This window comes from Dermacentor andersoni, chromosome 11 (assembly GCF_023375885.2).
Source record: "Dermacentor andersoni chromosome 11, qqDerAnde1_hic_scaffold, whole genome shotgun sequence".
Lineage (NCBI taxonomy): Eukaryota > Metazoa > Arthropoda > Arachnida > Ixodida > Ixodidae > Dermacentor > Dermacentor andersoni.
In genome coordinates this window covers 110,030,196-110,048,468 of record NC_092824.1, presented here as the reverse complement: position 1 = coordinate 110,048,468, position 18,273 = coordinate 110,030,196, and the positions used below count along the sequence as shown (strand labels likewise).

Genomic DNA, 18,273 nt, shown 5'->3' with positions numbered 1-18,273 from the left:
TCTGTCTTAGGTGTTTACGCTGTAAGTTTAAGTTCATAACTAGTTCCCGAGGCAGTAAAAGATAACTGTAGCACTCGCTGACATCGGAACGCACGTCAGGTGCGTCGCTAGCGATGGCATTCGTGCTAGCGCAGAGCACAGCAGAGTAGCGTCTGCAGAGGGCAGGGTGGTACCGCTAAGTGGTCTTCACTGTAAAGCAGCAAATCAGCCGTTGGGGCGCATAAATTTCTTCACTGTAAAGGCAAATTCGTTACGGTAGTCTTCGTTGTAGAGGTGTTCATGACACACGTGAATGAAAGAACTGAACCTGATCATAATCAGTCCTTCGTTATACAGGTAATTTCGATGTAAAGAGGCATTCGTTGTAGAGACATTCGTTGCAGCAGCGTTGGACCATATTTCAAAAGCGTGATCTTCACTGGTGACGACCCTCACTATACTTACGATTCCACCATCGTAGTCGCACTCGCTGAAAGCGGCTACAACGCTGCCGTTGACTCCTAGGTAGTGACAGTTGGCTCTCCTCAGTGATAGTGGGATCTCCCTTCCTCCCCGCGTTTTACGCACCACCTGGAAGCAACACATACGAAGTTTGTTTAGTTCTAAGGAATGAAAGCTGTCTACGGTTGACAAGAATAAGAAGGCGTGCACCTATAAACATATCCATGAGACATGTTGTTATATCGTGGTCACACCAAGTAATTCTATCCCCATGAGCCCAATCGGCATCGAATTTTTCAATCACTATTGCCTTTCTTCCGCAGCTTGCGCAAATGAGTCAATTGCGATCATGGAATCTGATTCCTATTGGCCACATCGAGATAGACAATGCTCTTGACGTCGAAATATTGCACATATGCATGCCAAGCTTTAGAAGAAGCATTAACATGAGGCGAAACATATAAGTGCGATATTTGTCAGATTATTATAAGTTAAGTAATAGCTTTCCTTCTTTAAGGTATTTAATTAAATCTCTCAGACTATGAGCAAATCATTCATGGTAGCGCAATGACAGATTAGGTTGATGTATAAGTGATTACGATCATGTGTTTCCATGTAAAGAGTTCCGTCATGAACACGTCTCGCTTGCCACACTGACACTACGCGTGAAGGAGCGCATGACGAGGCCAATCAGCGAAACTTTAGAAAAGCCGAATACACTAGAAGAACTCATTCACTTGTCGCAATTTCCTGACAATTCACTGCAGAAGATATTCAGAAGCTATTTGGCGTAAATGCAAGAGAAATGCGTTAGCATTAAGGCGCACCTCATTGAGGTGCCGGATCCACGATTTAAACCACGTTCACCACATCGCATTACATTCGTAATGCCAGCACATTAAAACAACTACTGGCTTAGTATGTGGCCGTGAGGCCTCTTTCATTTATTAGACAAAAGGTTGTAGTTAGAAACGCAATAGCTTTATTGTGATAGAGTCGCATAACACTCGGAATTTGCTCGTCTCTAGTTCTACGGCTTGGAATCGGTTTGAATTGGAATCGCTAATATTTCGCTATAGTGGTGGCACACGGGTAGAAAAAAAAAAAGAAACAGACTTACTCTGAGGTTCCGAGCTATGAGGGCCTGGTTCTTCTTCAAGTTCATCTCAAGGTTTCGTCCCAAAATGTGGGCGTAGTAGAGTAGCTTCCCGGGCTCTTGTCTCCTTGTGCGATACTGCGATGTTCGTGTTGGTGACGGTTCCAAGTATCGTTTCAGACGAACCTTAACCACCTGGTACTCTGGTACTGTAGAAGGAAATCAGGTCGTACGTATAGGGTAGTTCCCGTTTCACCGCGTTGACCAACGAACCGCATTTTGCAGTAGACATGCCATGCATCACCTCAAAAACAAGTGCCTGCTTTCTATGTATAACGAAATCGCCGATAGCTCTTCATCACAATGCGAATGAAAATAGGAACGTAGTTGCTAAACTGCTACAATTTAACAGATTTCAAGATTAGCAAAATGAACTAGACATTAATATACAAACAATAAAACGCGGTAAAATAAAGGAAAATGCTAGAATTATTTCACAATGAGAGAGACAGAAAAAAAAAAGGCTCAATCTTCACTGAGGCGGAGCCTGAAGACAAGTAACCTTGTCGGAACGTAAGCGCCAGTCTGACTCTGTGTGGGGCTTCCTTTGTTAGCTCCCCATCGATATGGAGAGTAATGGTCACCTGAGCAAAGAGGGAGCCGTGTTTATTGCACTGCTCTAATAAAACTCCTGTGTGCCGTTTTCAGATCGCATTGTTAGTGGCTTCGACCTGCGCTTCTCTGATTCGAATAGACCTCCACCTCTCTTCACAGAAAATCTTATTAGCAATAAAATGATGCGGTTACTGACCACGTACTGAATGCAATAAAATCTTTTTTTTCGAGAATGCTTTGCGTTATACCACGTATATTAGCATAGATCATGAAAAGAATGTATTGGATCCCCGCATCACAGACATATTGTTGCATGGCCATGCCTTGACGTTGGTATCTTACATTACAAAAGTTAGCCGGTCACTTTCTGGCGAGAGTTCTTGCAAAACAATAGACGCCCTTTTATTATTATTTTTTAACGTGATATTAATGATGACGACCTACACGGAACACACGGGTTATAACAGAACACATTTAAATGAAAGTACACTTGAGAACAATCGGTATTCAAACAGTTGCAAGTACTCCTTAAGTCTAAACAGATAAACTTATGACAACGCTGTACTTTCTGATGCAATAAATATGAGGATAAAGCCTTACCTTCTGCGTGGGAGTGCACGCTAAACAAGTCGACTAGCTCCTTCTGGTTGAGTTCCTTGTGTATCTGAAACAGTTTCGAGGGTGCAGATATAGTAGGAACCGCATGCACGCAAAGCAAGCATAAGTTTTCCTTTTCGTCTTAAGGCTGTCTCACATGCTGCGACTGGAGCGAAATAAATCGGTGCAGTCGCACTCGTCGCAATGCGACATTTAGAGGGCTTGTTTCACACAAGTGCAACTTCAAGAGTGCGGCTGGCGCGACTCCTAGGATTTTTCAAATGTAATGAAAGAACCTGTGCAGTGTGATATCCTTGAGCTGTTTTTTTAATAGGAGCAACGAATGCCCATCATTTGTAATTTAAAAACGCTTCGAAGTTTAAATTTGTTTTGGAGTACGCAACAGTGGCCCCTGAAGTTCAGTGCGAGGAGACATGGCGCACGTAAAGAGCTCTTGGCAGCTGGTCGTTAAGCGCTGTGGGCTGACTCGTGTGCCTTCTGTGTCCGTGTCTTGTGTCTGAACTACAATAAACTAAAAGAGGACCCATCAACAGGCACATATAGCTATCCTCATCGCATATGTAGTATTCGGAGTTCGGCTGCGGGGAAGTCGTCGTGTCAGTGCGGAGCATCAGCTTCTGAAGGAAGGATGGTTGTATATTGCTCGTAATTGCGCATAAGTTGTTCCTACTCCTATCCATATACTCATGCGCGAAACTTAGCAGCAAGCACCGGCCCGAGAGCACCCGTCTGCCCCTGAAGGAAGCCGCAAATGATCTGCATGGGATTACTGCACGTGCAATGGAAGTGGTGTTGTGAACTTCAATCTTAGCGCTAACCTGGTTCGTCGATCGCGGCGTGTGTGCTGCAATTGTGTATAGAAGTCCTCTCTGAATATTTCTAAAGGCGTAAAAGCCGACACCACAAATTTGTTTTAGCGGTATGTCGTATCACGGTTCCTTAGGACATCAGATATCCTTGGAACATAATGTCTCCTTGTAAATATTACTGCTGCTTGTAACATCAAAATTCATCGTGACTTCAACGTTTCTTGCAACATCACATCTGCTTGTAACATCACGGATCACGGTTCCTTGCAACATATATAACGGCTGCTTGTAACATCCTGATTCTTTGCAACATACCAATAGGTTGTAACATCACAGATGCTTGTGATATGACGCTCACATATCAGATACGGAAAGTAAGCTTATGATGAATTATTTGCTTGCTTGCAGGGGCATAGGGTGACAACAGTGTAGAGTGGCGATCTAGTGAAGAGCATTATTGAGCGTTCCATGTAAACCAACGTTCGGTTATTTTACTGGGTTTGCTAGGTCATGCAAAGGGCCACCTTTCACCGGAGCTGCTGAGCGCAGCCCTTTCAAACGGGAGTTACTGCAACTGTGCATTTTCTTGTATTACGGACGTGCGCCTGTCACGTATGCGTTCGGGGTCTGTCCGCAAACAAATAGAGAAGAGCGAAGTAAACAGACCCGACGGCTGTCCTTTTCTAGTTCAAACGAAGAAACCACTTGCATCGTGAACATGGTTGACTTAATGCTTCGCGGATGGCTGTTTAATTACTGGCCAAGAAGGAACAAGGAACACTTCAGAGGAAGAAAAAAAAAAGCGCTGTGCTGTCGGAAGCGATTGGTCACGCAGACACTTTCGTCCGTCAACAGGTAGCACCAGCAGCGGGAGACCGTCACGGCTGCGCGGGCGCTCGATCACTTTTGCCGGGCGGCATTCTACCCTCTCGGCATGTCGGCGGGGGTGCGTGTCAGAGCACTGTCGCGGTTGACGGCGCGCACCCATGATGATGGGTGGAGGCGACGAATCTCATTAGGGATCTTACTCTCCGGCCAGCGCACGCGGTTGAGCCCGCGGAGGCGTCTCTATACCGACGCCTCGGGAGGGCTTTGCTTTCTTGGGTCGTTGACATCGCTCGAGCGAGCACAGACAAAACAAGTTCGCCCCGCGTGCGTAGTACAGAAGAGGTGACGAGAGCTTTCCAACGGTTCCGATATGCGTGTGCGTGTGTGCGTGTGTATTCGTAAGAGACGGCCCCGCACCACTTGAGCCTGGGGTTCCCCCTGTGCACTCTGCCTATACTACCTGTCCTCCGTGCAGTCGTGATGGAAATGAACAGCGTGCAAGGGGATTCTGAAGGTGTTGGCCTGTGTTTGTGTTCACGTTAGTCGGCGTATTTGAAGACCTCCGGCCTTACTCGCCAGGAGCGCCTCCTTAGCGCAACTATATTGATTGCCCTTTGTGGAGTTAACGCGGAAGTGGCACCGTGCTGGTCGTCCTGCAGCCCCACCCCGCTCCCCTCGTTGGATCAGCGACGCTCTCCCGCCGCGACAAATCCCCCTCCGCCACCGCTCTCGGCCTTCCCTTTCTCAGACCCTGTACTTCCTCGAGAAACCAGATCGCTGCTTAACGAAACAAAAGTAGAGGGCAAGAAACAACGAAGAAACAATCATAAAAAAGGAAACACGTATAAAAGCGATCTGACAGGCTTCACCCTTAGAAGCGCCACGCCGCGAACGGCAAACACGACCTTCGAGTGAAAGCAAAACACGTCGTCGCCGACCTTCGTCGGAGGTGAAAGAACACCGATGTCGATGGCTTCCGATAGCGTGGCGGCAAGTTCAACGATCCGCCGCTCCGCCGCTCTCTTCGTCCCTGCGTGCTGCTCGTGCCTCTTTTCATTGCCTACCGCGGGACCCGACGGTGACCCTCGGTGATGAGCGATGCGTGCGGGTTTGAAAATGTGTGGGTCGGGATGCTTTACTGACTTGGTTATGGTGACCTTTCTGTGTAATGGAAACGCAAAATGGGGGTGAGGAGGGGGCGAAGGGCAAGGCGGAGAGGTGAGGCGCTTTGGCTTGCGATTGCTTAGTGATGAGCAACGAAAAAGAGACTCGGGATGCAGCAACCCGCATCATTCGTGTTTCTGCTTTGAGTCTGCCGCTGTCACAGTCGTGAGCGCTGGACTCTTCCAATTTTTAGAACTACGGAATGTACTTCATGGCCCAGTCATATTCGGTCGGCAAGGCCACGTCATTTCACGAGAATGTCGGTGGGTAACCAGGCCGAAAGTTTCATCGGTGCTGCTCCTCCGAGAACCACAGCTTGATGCAAATTATTATTATGTGTTTTGAACACATATATACAATTAACAGGAAAGGGAAAGTGAGGAGCAGGCTGGCAACTACCACCGGAAGGGGCACAACGCCTGCCTACTCTTCAGAAGGGAGGTGACAGCAACACAGAAATGGAAGATAGGAAGGAGGGGAGGAAAGAGGAAAGGAAGATCAAAATGACAAATCTAAAGAATAATGTAGAACACAGTACAGATCACACATAGTAGGGCCGGTCGCTTAACGTCACGCTACTACAGAATGTTGAATAACATAATTTCGACGCTACAAACGTGAACCTAAGTTAGTTAACTCTAGAGAAGGAATTAACTGTACCCAGGCACTGACGAAATAAACAGATAGCACAGGGAAGGAATGCAACTCAAAAGGACTGAATTGAGCCGTCATTCTTCACGGGGTATTACCAGTGTCGGTGATATTACGTTAATTCCCGACAATTTTTTTACCAGTAGTGTCTTTGAAGCGGGCAGTACTGGGGCAGTGCCCGCCCAGCACTGGCGAGCAGAGCACATTTTCTGGGCAGTGACAATGCAGGAAAAAAGTGCAATATGCCAGAACAGCTGCGAATGAGCGCAACGAACTTCACAATATGACTCGCCCCTTAAACTTCGCAATGTCAAGTGTCAGCGTGGTTCGGTACGTTGACGTCAACATAGGAAACCACGATAACATTCTTGGTTTATTTTACCAGTGCAATATAAACACGACACGAACTGTAGAGGAGATAGCGCCAAGTTCTCACTTAGTGACCCGTTTATACTGCGCTGGTAACATGAATCAGGAATCTAGCAATCAGCTATCCCGTCTAATGACATTACTTTCACAAGGAGGTAACATCTTACCGAAGGACTTGTGTTTATTGTTTTAATCGAATGTCTCAACAATATCATGGTTAAATAATTGGACTTATTGAGAAAAATCACACAGATGTCCGACAGGTCACCGGTACCGGTGACCTGCCGTTTAAAAACGGAACGTAGAATTATAACAAGCGTAACTGAGAAATGGCAGTTCATTTGCAGTAATCTGCCGCATGACTGATGAAGTTCATCATGTGGGCGTATTTAATTACAACCCGCAGTACCAATGAAACGGAAAGAAAGACGGATGGGCGGTAAATCACGCATGTTACGTAGATCACTCACCGATGGCTGCAAGGATGGTGACACACATTCCCAGCACAAGGCGATAAGGAACAGCATTCGTACAGCATGAGCTACCATGTGACTTGTCAGGACTGGTTTGTGAGGTGAAGCCATGCTTGTTCTGTCGAGAGCCAGCTGTTGTTAGTCCTTCAAGAATGGGCGGTGAAAAAGAAACAAAGCCAAATTAGGTCAACGCAGTTGGTGTTAGGGACACCACTATCTTTAAGGCACGTGAGCACAAACGTCCATTCGCCATCATATTTTCACTTTGTGTCCGGGACATGCTAAATTGTCCTGGATGGACTGCTACCTATGGTACCTATGACTGCTAGGGACGCCACTGTCTTTACGGTATAGGAGAAAATGTTCATTGACCACGACGCTTTGACTTCGTGAGCCGGATATGCTGCAGTGCCCTGAAAGAATTGGTACCTGCATTACCTATAACTCCTGTATCATTTTGTAACATCCATTTATATCACCCGCTAAGACTCATCCCGCCTTTACGCAACACACTCACCCATCACGTCGCTGCTGCTGCCAGTTATCGACGGTGCATTGCTATGTAGCCTAAAGTCAATAATTCAAATGAAGTATACATATTATATACTAAAAAAGAAAGACGTGGCGCAAAGTTACACTATTTGTTTGAAGTGTTTGATAAGATCGCTGTAGCATTTCATATTTTGGTAAACAACGGGCTTTTCAGGATTGTATTTCGCAAAGAGTCCGAATCTTCTTCTTTCTTCTTTCAATGGCGGTAGTTTTCTAAATGATGCCATTCGGATAGAATTTGCACGTTGAAGTTCTGGAAAATGAGCGTTTATCGCATTCCATCCCTCTGGAAGTCGCCTCTGTGATAATTTCTTTTCATGCTGAGGGGGCTGCTTCTTCGAAATGTTATCGTACAGGGTAAATCAAAGACTACAGGGCATTTTCTCGCCACTTTAGCTTTACAGCGCCGCAAGTTGTCGTCGTTTAAGTATATGAATTAACATGCCTGCCACTTTGTAACTGAGCCGTATAACAACATCTCATTCCCGAACAAGCTATTAAACACCAACAAAATAAAAGTAACTTGAATTGAATTGAATATATCTTTATTTCCAACAGATTGGGGGAGACAGGGAAGAAAAGCTGCGGGTGCAGCTTGAAAAAACACCCTGCCCCCTATGACCACAAGACATAGGCAGCGCGGAGCTGCCGCGTGTTTTTAACAATACAAAAATACACAGTTTTGCAAGAATGCATGAGAAGCGCTAAGTGAAAACTGAGTAGTTGCGCGTAATGAAGTTACAAAACGTTTCACATATGACAGACGAAAAAAAAACATATATACGTATATATATGTAATATATGGCGAAAACTACGTAGTGAACATTGATGTTGAAACTAATCCTACTTCGTCTGGTTTTAAATTTAATATGTCAAGCCATCACTGGTCGCATTGCAGTTGTAAAGCCAAATGCCATGTACGAGAAAAATAATGTGTATAGGCGTTATACTTCGGTCACTCAATTACCATTAGACAGGCACCAGAGCAAAAAAGGCATTTGTGCAAGCTCATAATACGAGATAATAAAGCAGAGTTCAAGTTTCAAGTTTCAAGTTTTATTGCTTCATTCATTAGTAGTACATATATGCAGTAGAAGTTATACAGAAAGAGGTCCCACAGTTATAAACTGCAGCGGGACCTCTTGTTCTTAGTTACATAGTAATACATAAATAAAAAGGCGTCAGTTGCGGTTATAAACAAAGAATGGATTACACAATTTATACAGTGTTAAAGTAATAAAACCTATGGCAACACATCACAACATAAAAGAAATTACATAATAAGCAACATAAACCTACTTCAAAGAATAGATGCAGTTTACAGGGTATTAATATAAGCTCTCAGTGAACGTTGGTATGACGATAATGTAGGTGAGGATTTCACGTGAGTAGGTAAATTATTCCACATTTTTACACTAGCAAAACCAACAGTTAGCTTGCCATAGTTGCTGCGTGATTTTGGAAGTAAAAGGTTATTTTGTAAAGAGAACCTGGTAGTGTTAGGATTAGCAAGACTATTCCTGCCAATGACATAATGTAATTGTGGGTTTTGAAGAAGGCGGTAAATGACGATGCTGTGGTTGTACCAGATAATTTTATTTATAGTGAGGATACTTAACTCAGTGAAGATGGGGGTAACATGAGCGTTATAAGGAGCTGAAGCGATGATACGGACAGCGTTATTTTGGATGTGCTGCAAGGGAGCTATATGACAGCGATATGTAAGACCCCAAGAACTGATACAGTAATTTAAATGGCTATAAATGAAGGCATAATACAATGTTAGGAGAGTGTGCTTTTGAAAGTACTGTCTGGCCTTTAAAAGCACCCTGATACCATAGGCAGCTTTCTTTTTTATGAAGCTGACATGCAAATTAAACTTTAGAAAAGGGTCTAATTGAACACCTAAAAATGAGCATTCATTAGATGGTAATATTGGGTGAGAAGCGATGTATAGTGGTAGAAGGTTATGTCGAGGTTTACTGTGTGAACTAAAAACCACAAACTTTGTTTTCTGAGGGTTAATTAGCAATTTATTTCTTTTGCACCAACTACTGACATTATTTAGTTCATCATTTAAAAGCTCGGTTAGCGTAAAGATGTCGTTATGTGAGGTGTAAATAGTGGTGTCGTCCGCGTACAAAAGACATTCTGTAGAAGTTAGGCAGTTGGGGAAATCATTAATGAAGATTAGAAATAAGAGGGGACCGAGTATGGACCCCTGTGGAACGCCAGTGTTAGTTATTTTTGTGTCAGACAGCACTCCTGAAATGCAAACCTGTTGCTGTCTGTCGTATAAATAGCTCCGCAGTAGTTCCAAAGATGGACCTGTTATGCCATATGCGCTGAGTTTAGTAAAGAGAATGTTGTGATTAATGGAATCGAATGCCTTCGAGTAATCGATAAATACAGATCCTACGAATCTGCCTCCATCAATTTCCGCTTTTATCTTGTCAGTGAGGGTGATTAAAGCTAGGTTAGTAGAATATCCAGCACGAAAACCAAACTGTCTTGGTGTTAATAATTGGAACTTGTCCAAGTAATTAGATATGCGCTGTGCTAATAGTTTTTCTATCACTTTACTGAAACACGGCAAGATAGATATGGGCCTGTAGTTTGCTAGTAAGGTGATGTCTCCTTTTTTGTGCACAGGAATTATTTTTGACTTTTTCAAGTCCCTAGGAAAAACGGCAGTTTTAAAGATTAAATTGACAACGTGACTGCAAGCTTCACATATGCTGTCAACAATTTCTTTGATATGATACGAGCATATGGAATCTAAACCAGGACTGCTATTTTTAAGATTTATAATTATTGCTCGAACTTCACTGGGTGTAGTTGGGAACAGATAAAATGATTGTTGTGTCAAGCGTGGCATGTGAGTGTCATTGCCCCCAGGGATATCAGGCACAGTACCAAAAAAGTTGCTGAATGCGCATGCAATATCTTCAGGGTTTGTAAGTGTGCAGTCTTTTTCTTGAATTTTCGTTATTCTATTCCTAGTAGGATTCTTATTCAGAAACGCATTAAGTATCTGCCATTGTTTTCGGGAATCGTTCCCGGTTTCATTTATTACATTTTCATAGTAAGTTTTCTTTGCTTGTTTAAGTAGATATGTCAGTAAGGTGCAAAACTTCTTGTACCGAAGCTTAAGGGATTGGTTAAATGGTCTATGTTTGCATTTACGATACAGGTTTTCTTTCTTGCGCATGCTCTTCAACAATCCTGGTGTAAGCCAAGGGTTTGATGGGGAGGCAAAATGTTTACGGCACTTAACTAATGTTGTTGCTGAGGATATACAAGCTTTAATTGTGCCAGATAACTCAGTATAAGAGGCTTCAGCGTCATTTAATGATGTTACGCGCGACCAATCTGAACTGTTAACTAGCTCTATGAAATGTTCTTTGTCAAACCTGGGCTTAGTGTACAGAGTTTTCATGGCGTGATTAAGACGTGGAAAACAGAGCACAATTGGAAAGTGGTCGGTTATGTTGCTTCGTACGATAAAAGCTTTAGGGGGATAAAGCAGGTTTGTTAGTGCATGATCGATGAGAGTAGTCGAGTTAGAGACGCACCTAGTGGGTAGTTGTAACAACGACTCGATACCGTATCCATGACAGATGCTAATGTATTCTCTGCTGTAAGCGCAGTTCTCATCCAGAAGATTGATGTTTATGTCTCCCATGATAACCATGTTCTTGTTTTCATTCGAAACAGTGTGCAAGATTTCATCTAGAGCGCAGCAAAACGTGTTTACACTAGAGCTCGGTGATCGGTAGATGCAGCCAAATACAGTGCTTTTTTCACCGGTATTGAAACATGAATTATTGATTTCAATCCATACTGCTTCGCAATCGGGCATACTAAGATTTAAATCTATCCGGCGTTTATACTCTACATCTTGTGAAATAAAGATTGCGGAACCGCCGTGGTTCTCGGTGTTCACTGCTTGAACGAACCACGAAACCTCTATGAAGCAACATGAGGACAATGAAGCATCAGGAAGAGAGATACTACACATCAAATGAAAACAAGTGTACCATGACCAGCTGTATCGTGGTGACGATGGTCGGCTAAGCAAACGAACGACAGCTCTTAACTGTGCAACCAAGCAAAACACCCACCTTATTTACGCCCGTCGCCGGCTCTTCATGTTGCTCCGCACGGGTCTCGAAGACATTGCCATAATGTCATTGTACGGGGGCACTTCGCTGACGCGTCAGCGTCAAAGGTTCACAACAAACAAGCGGTCCAACGGTTTCAGAGCTCCAGCAAACGACAAACGGTGTTCCCGAGTCCACTGGCAACAGTTGCCGACCCTTCGTCAGCGGCAGCCGAGAAACGTCGTGTGCCCCGTCGTTGGGCGCCAATTTTTCAAACTCAGCCGTCCCTCACCCTCCACCAGTCTCATCGTCCTCAGCTCGGGAACATGCTGGGAAGTACGGCGGACAGAGTAGAGTCCATTGGGCCGCTATACCCAGCAATGAAGTGGCGGAGGGAACCCTCCTGAGCTGGCCTCGATTTGGCAGGGGCCGGCATTCTCTCTTTCGCCGCAGAGAACGAGACCTTCTCACCCCTCGAGCGAGAGGAGGCCGTTCTCCTCCCTTTCATCTCAGCCTCGAATCCTCCCCTGAGCAACGCTCTCCTCGGCCCACCACTGTCATACATCCGCTGCCGATCTTGTACCTGGAGCGAAGCTCGCAGCGTCGTCCCGGTTCGCCATCCGTCCATAAGAAGCCCCTGCGGATTCGCACGAACCCTCACCCCTGTGTACAAGAGACGGAGAAAAGTGCACCTTGTTAGCGCATAGCATTAGGCGGCTCGCAACCACGTATGCATATCGGCGGGGCTACCGCGAGCGCCCCAAAAGTGCCGAAAGAAAAAATAAAATAAATAAAGTAAGAGAAAGTGAAGTTCTCATGTGTCGTGATATGTGTGCGTGTGTATAACATCGCTTGCGTCGGCATTCCTCTGTGACGGCTTGCAGTGAAGTCCCGGGCTCAGGGAATCTCAGCTCTCGGACAACGATTCCTTTTGGCTTCCTTTTTCATGACCTTCAAATTCTCAAACAAACAAACAAACAAACAAACAAACAAACAAACAAACAAACAAACAAACAAACAAACAAACAAACAAGCAAACGGTTTAATTACATTCTGGGGTCTTGCGTCCCAAATCCACGACACAATTATGACGCATGCTGTAGTGGGCGATTCCTGATTAATTTGACCACCTGAGGTTCCTTAAAATGCTTCCAGTGCCGGGTATACGAGAGTGCTTGCATTTGGCCCCCCAGTGAAATGCGCCCGCTGCGGCCGGGATCGAACCTGAGACCTCGTGCTCGACATGGCAATGGCATAGCCATAAGTTACCGCAATGGATCTAACAGAAAAGTCTGCTCAGTCATGAAAGTAGGGCCATCGTTACAGGCTGCGGCTTCCGAAGGTTGCCTACTTTCGAACGAATCTAGGTTGTTTTGAAGAGAAAACTAGAAATGATGGGAGTTTTTCGTTTAGGACATTGGATTCGATGCTGTTTTCGCTGAGGAGTACTTCCGGGAGACGCGTTTCCGTGGAGGTGAAAGCCGGAGGGGACTTCCCCTCCTTTCAACGCGCAGAAAGGAAGTAGCTGCTGGTAATCAACCAGATGCTTTATTTTACTTTCTGCATTGCATCTAAGAAGCGACACGGGGATTTTAAGGTAAGAGATAAGGACCATAATTACAAGCTGTTTTTCCAAGACACGCCTTAGCGGAGATGGAGGGGCCTTTGGCTGACACGTTATTTTTGGTGTGCGTGTGCATTCCAGTTCCTAATTTAGTTCAAGAAATCACACGACAAGTGTGAACGCGTAATGAATGCTAGCAAAGACACAAAATGCAACACCGAACGTTGAAGATCAAACGATACCCTTTTCTAGACATATTACAGCAATTACATACACCACTGAGTCCCTGGTTTAACGAGGGGTATAATTAATGTTGCCGAATACAACAATGACGTTCGGTTCCTGTTGTGTTGGGATAGCTAAACTCTATTTCACGCACTTTCTACAGCGTCTGCTACAAGCGCAATTGAATATAGAACACTTTTGGCATACTTCAGATATGTATTGGCTCCAGCGACAGCGAGAAGTTGGTAAATCTGCCGTACCTGTGCCTCAGACCTGTACACATGCTTGTACATAGCCTTATTGAAAACCATACAGGCTAAGCGGCGCCTTCGCGATATGTGACATTCTACTGTGTGGGGTGGTTTCGGCGGTGTTCCCGATACTCCAGACCTCCGGACAGCGAGTACCAGATTTCATTTCATTCTGCAGGTTGTTGGAACTTATGGAATACCTTTGGAACTCCTTTAACCAGCCTGTAGCCATGCTGGAGCTCGCAGGTCGCGCAGGTAACGTACATTTTTTTGACAAAGAGTCCAAAAGTCTCCTACGCCAACAATTTCACCATTCAGAGCAAACATTCCAGCCGGGAGTCACCTCTGTACCCACACCCAGGCAGGCGGTCCTGCGGCACGAACTTCCGGCAACGCTGGCTGGCTCGAGCTGGTTGAAGCTCGCCGCGGAACCGAGGCTACGTAACTGTCATCGTAACCGGGTCTGGGACGAATTCCACGGCACACAGCGCTACCCCGTTCTAGGGTGTGCTTGCTTCGTTGTTTCTCGTCGCGGGCTTGTTATGGTTTTGTTGGGTTTCTTTATTTCTTTTCTTTTCTTTGCCACCTTTTTACCCGATCAGCAGCGCTTTGGCGGCTAGCTGAGCTTAGGGAGGGACGTGACTGAGGCGCGACGAAAGTGCTTTGAACCTGGCCGTATTCACGAGCCGCCCCTGCCTCTTTGTTTTCCGTGCCGCGTGCGCGGAGAGAAAAAAGTGTGTCACGCGAAGGGGGTATGCAGTTACGCGCGCCGGAATATAGAAGGGTGTAATGCGAAAGCGGACGAGCGCGATAGGCTGCGCGTCCTCCAACATGCACATATAGTGCACTGATTCGAAATTGCACTGACGTCAGATTTTTACGTGATAGGTATGCTAATGCAACTGCATGTTACACCACTATAGAGGACAGTTGCTTAGCAAGAATACATAAAGAAAATCTGCGTTCCGTGACTGCTGCCGCTGCAAGCATGGTTGTCTAGCCAGTAGGAAAACAATGGACTAGTCCACGGATGTGCCTGAATGTCGTCATTGTGCCGTAGTACGGAGTGACCAAGTGAATCTTAGTTAATTTTTTGTCTCAAATACAGCTCGCGGAAACATATAGCAACATTTAGCTTCAAATTTGTAACGTCGATGGCTACCAAAATAATGCAATTGCGAACAATCGTTCAGGTTATAAAAGTAATTTCACATGAGCTAGTGACTAAACGTTTTTTAGCTTTAGCAATCCAAATTAGACAAAGCGTGCAGAGAATGCTATCAACGTAAATTGACCAACAGTAGCCAAACAATCGTAGCCTAAACCAGAATTCAGCATTTCAACAGTGTTGGGACCAGGCCAAAGGCACCCATTCCTCGGCCACATTTAGATTTAGCGGCAAGAATATAGTCGGAATGGTGGTGATACAATTATGTTCTCAAATCTTCTCAAGCAGCTAGACAAGTTGTTACTGAAGAACATTTGACTGTTGCCAATATTTATATTAGTGATTCCAAAGAAGAAAAGAATCTCAAAGAAGAAAAGAAACGTCACGCTGAATCACTGAAAAATGTTGTTTGATACGAGTGAATACCATGCACGCTAAACGATTGAAGGGGCAGATGTTAAAGTTGCAATGTTAGTACGACAATTTAAGCGATATACCAGTAATACAATTTCGAGATGTTGAAACATGTATCGAGCTAAAGTTTTTGCATGTGTCATATTGGTCACAAGAAAGTTTTTTTTTATTTGTGCACCGCTTAGTGTTTCGTAAGTGCGCTGAAACAGTTACAGCTTTGTACGTCACACGCGCGCCTAAGATTGGGCCTTAACTTTTTGATTTGATTTCGCGTTGTGAAGCTAAACATGGAAGATAGTTCTGAGCACAGACACTCAATGTTTTCAGGGTGGAAAAGCGTCGTTTCTACGGAAGACAATAAAAAATAAAACAATCAGCAGGTATAAAGTTGCAGTGTTATTTAGCTGGTAGACTACTTACTACTTTTGGGTATACCCCAGGGTCATACATCTTCCTAAGGTTGCACAGGTTCTCAAAAGGATCTCCAACGTTCTACCATGTCAAAGGCCGAAATAACACGTTTAAATCTCTCACAGCGTATTTTTTTTTTCAGTTGTGTGGGCGACAAGAGCTTTTCGAAGAAAAAAGCCTCAACGTAGGAGCTTCTTATAATTAAAATGAACTTTGCAGCAAGACGTAGGTGCGAGGAAATCAACAAATAAGAGAGCCAATTCACGTTCACTTAGGGAGCCATACAATTAGATCTCCAATGCTTGTAGTTTTCTTTCCCAGGAAGCGGGTTCTATGTGCCCCTTGAGCCCCGAATTTCGAAAGGCTGCACACATTTCAAACAAAAAAGATTGCCGTTTTGTCCCACTACCACTCTCGTCGTCACTCCTCCGGGCACTCTCCTCAGCTCTCCGTCGTGTGCTTTCTAGCAAAGAACGATACGCGCGTTTTCTTTGTTCTTGGCAAGAAACAACCGCGCTCTCTCCTTCAGAGTAAGGAAGCGTTCGAACGAATTAGGAAGATTACTCTCGAGGGACAAAATTTGCACCAAGGATGACGCAGCCGTTTCAAGATCAAACGGTTCGACCTGTGAAGGCCAAACCCCGAGACGAGCTTCACTTGCCTTCCCATGCGCCGAAAATCCCGCACCCGCTTCGTAAACGCAACTTAAGGACAAAATTGCGCTGCGGTTGAAGTTCAATATTCACTATGCGCGAACATACAGAAGAGGGTAGAAGTTAGTGGGTACCGAAGCGAAACACTGTACTCAGAGCTTTCATAATTAATACAAAGATAAACAATATTTTTTAGGCAGCCGTATAGGAAACGGCACACACAAAAAAAGAAATTGTGCTATGAATAATAGTCCACGTATTACTACACTAATAATAGCACATGAAGGAAAGCAGCATAACTCAATATACTTCATAAAGCCTTTCTCCGCTTGTCCTTGTCTGTGCATCGCGTTTTCTTTTATTTTTCGGCTTTCTCTTTCTTTCTTCTTTTCTTTGAGTAACGAATCTGGAATTTCGAGATAGCCAGGTCTGAAGAAGCCTGCCTTCCAATGCTTCCGCATCGAAATAATACTAAAGAGAAAGAACGAAGTTACGGAAGCAGGCTATATAGCTCACAAATGTTGTCATAAAGCTGGCGCTTGAGTGTAATAAATGTATTATCATGGAAGATTAAGAAAATGGTGTTATTTTGACACGCAAAAGAAAAGTCGGCTCACGTCGCCGTCATACAAGCGCCTCTACAGATCTACGTGTTTACGCACGCGGTGTGCGCGTTTTTCACCTCGCGGTGTGTCCAGAGTGCTTTGTGTGAGACGGGTGGGAGGCTTGCCAGGCTTTTGGCTTGGCAGGTCCGTACGCGACGCGGGCCAGACGCCCAACGTATACGAAGACGAATAATGACTGTTTTCATTCAAGGAGTCCTACGAGGGAACTGAAAGAGACTTGGTGTTGGGGAAGGGGCGGTGTTGTCCGTTGCACCACCACCCCCCCAAAAAGTAGAGCTCCGCCTGCGTTTGACAATTCGAGCTGGACGGTCACTGGTGGGCCAGACGCACACGTGAGAAGCACAACGCAAATTGAAAAAGAAAAAAGAAAGAGGAAAAAAAAAAACGCTGCCTGCTTGCGGTTTCTCGACGCCTTATGACCTACATACACGGTGATTACGGCGAATATGTCTTTCTCTTTTTATGGAACAGAGTAATTTATAAATATAGGGCAGTTGGTTGAAAAGAAGCGCGCACTCTTTCCAGATACGCTGTGAGTGGAGGCCAAGCAGCGTCTTCGCTCCTGTAATTGCATAATTAAAGTGATTTAGCGATGAGCTGTTCGTATGTTAATTCGCGGAAATCCTGAGCCATCCATATCTCGAAACATTCGGAGGCTCCGGAGCTTCACAATTTGAATGCAAGCGTCTTACTGTTTGGTGACAGTGAAAGTTACGTCGCCAAGGGGCGGAAACGCTCGTCGCTACTCAAAGTAGATGGTTTTCCCACATTTTTTTCTCGGTAACCACAACTTCAAAGCGAAAAAAGGTCGACGCGGCACCGTCGCGTCCCTCAGAGGAACGAGCTGCTTAAAGTGCACGTTCCATACGGGACACTTTCGTTATTTCGTTATCTACGAATGCGTCGTCTCCTTCGCGACAAGACGACCGGTTTCACATGCGAGAAAGCCAGTGGCCATTGACCACACGGGGAGCGGATCCACCGAAGACGCGCAAAAGCAGAAGGGATCACGCGATCCGTCGGCGATGCGTACCTTCACTATCAGCCAGTCACTCTCGAAGGTCGGAGGGGAGGCCCGCTTCGCGCATTCGTAGGGCCGGCGTGCGCTGCAAGCGAAGTAACAACTACAGCAACACGACATGCGGGTACAGCGTGATATAGACCAGTACATGCTCGTAACAAAGAGAGTGAGTGAGCGACTTTCGCGCGAAGAACGCGCCCACCCTGGTCGCCGATTTCGAC

The 18,273-nt window shown here is 45.2% G+C and overlaps 1 protein-coding gene across 1 annotated transcript in view; it reads right to left on the bottom strand.

Annotated features, from left to right (window-relative positions):
* The window catches only part of LOC126539459 (A disintegrin and metalloproteinase with thrombospondin motifs 7-like), a 60,534-nt gene extending 47,666 nt beyond the window's left edge, over positions 1-12,868 (bottom strand). The window contains exons 1-5 of the mRNA XM_050186307.3: positions 11,741-12,868; positions 7,062-7,208; positions 2,753-2,816; positions 1,562-1,746; positions 445-570 (exon numbers count right to left, since the gene is read on the bottom strand). Coding sequence (XP_050042264.2) covers positions 445-570; positions 1,562-1,746; positions 2,753-2,816; positions 7,062-7,175 — 489 coding nt within the window. The 5' untranslated portion in view covers positions 7,176-7,208; positions 11,741-12,868. The remainder of the gene's footprint in view (positions 1-444; positions 571-1,561; positions 1,747-2,752; positions 2,817-7,061; positions 7,209-11,740) is intronic.
* Between the last annotated feature and the right edge of the window lie 5,405 nt (positions 12,869-18,273).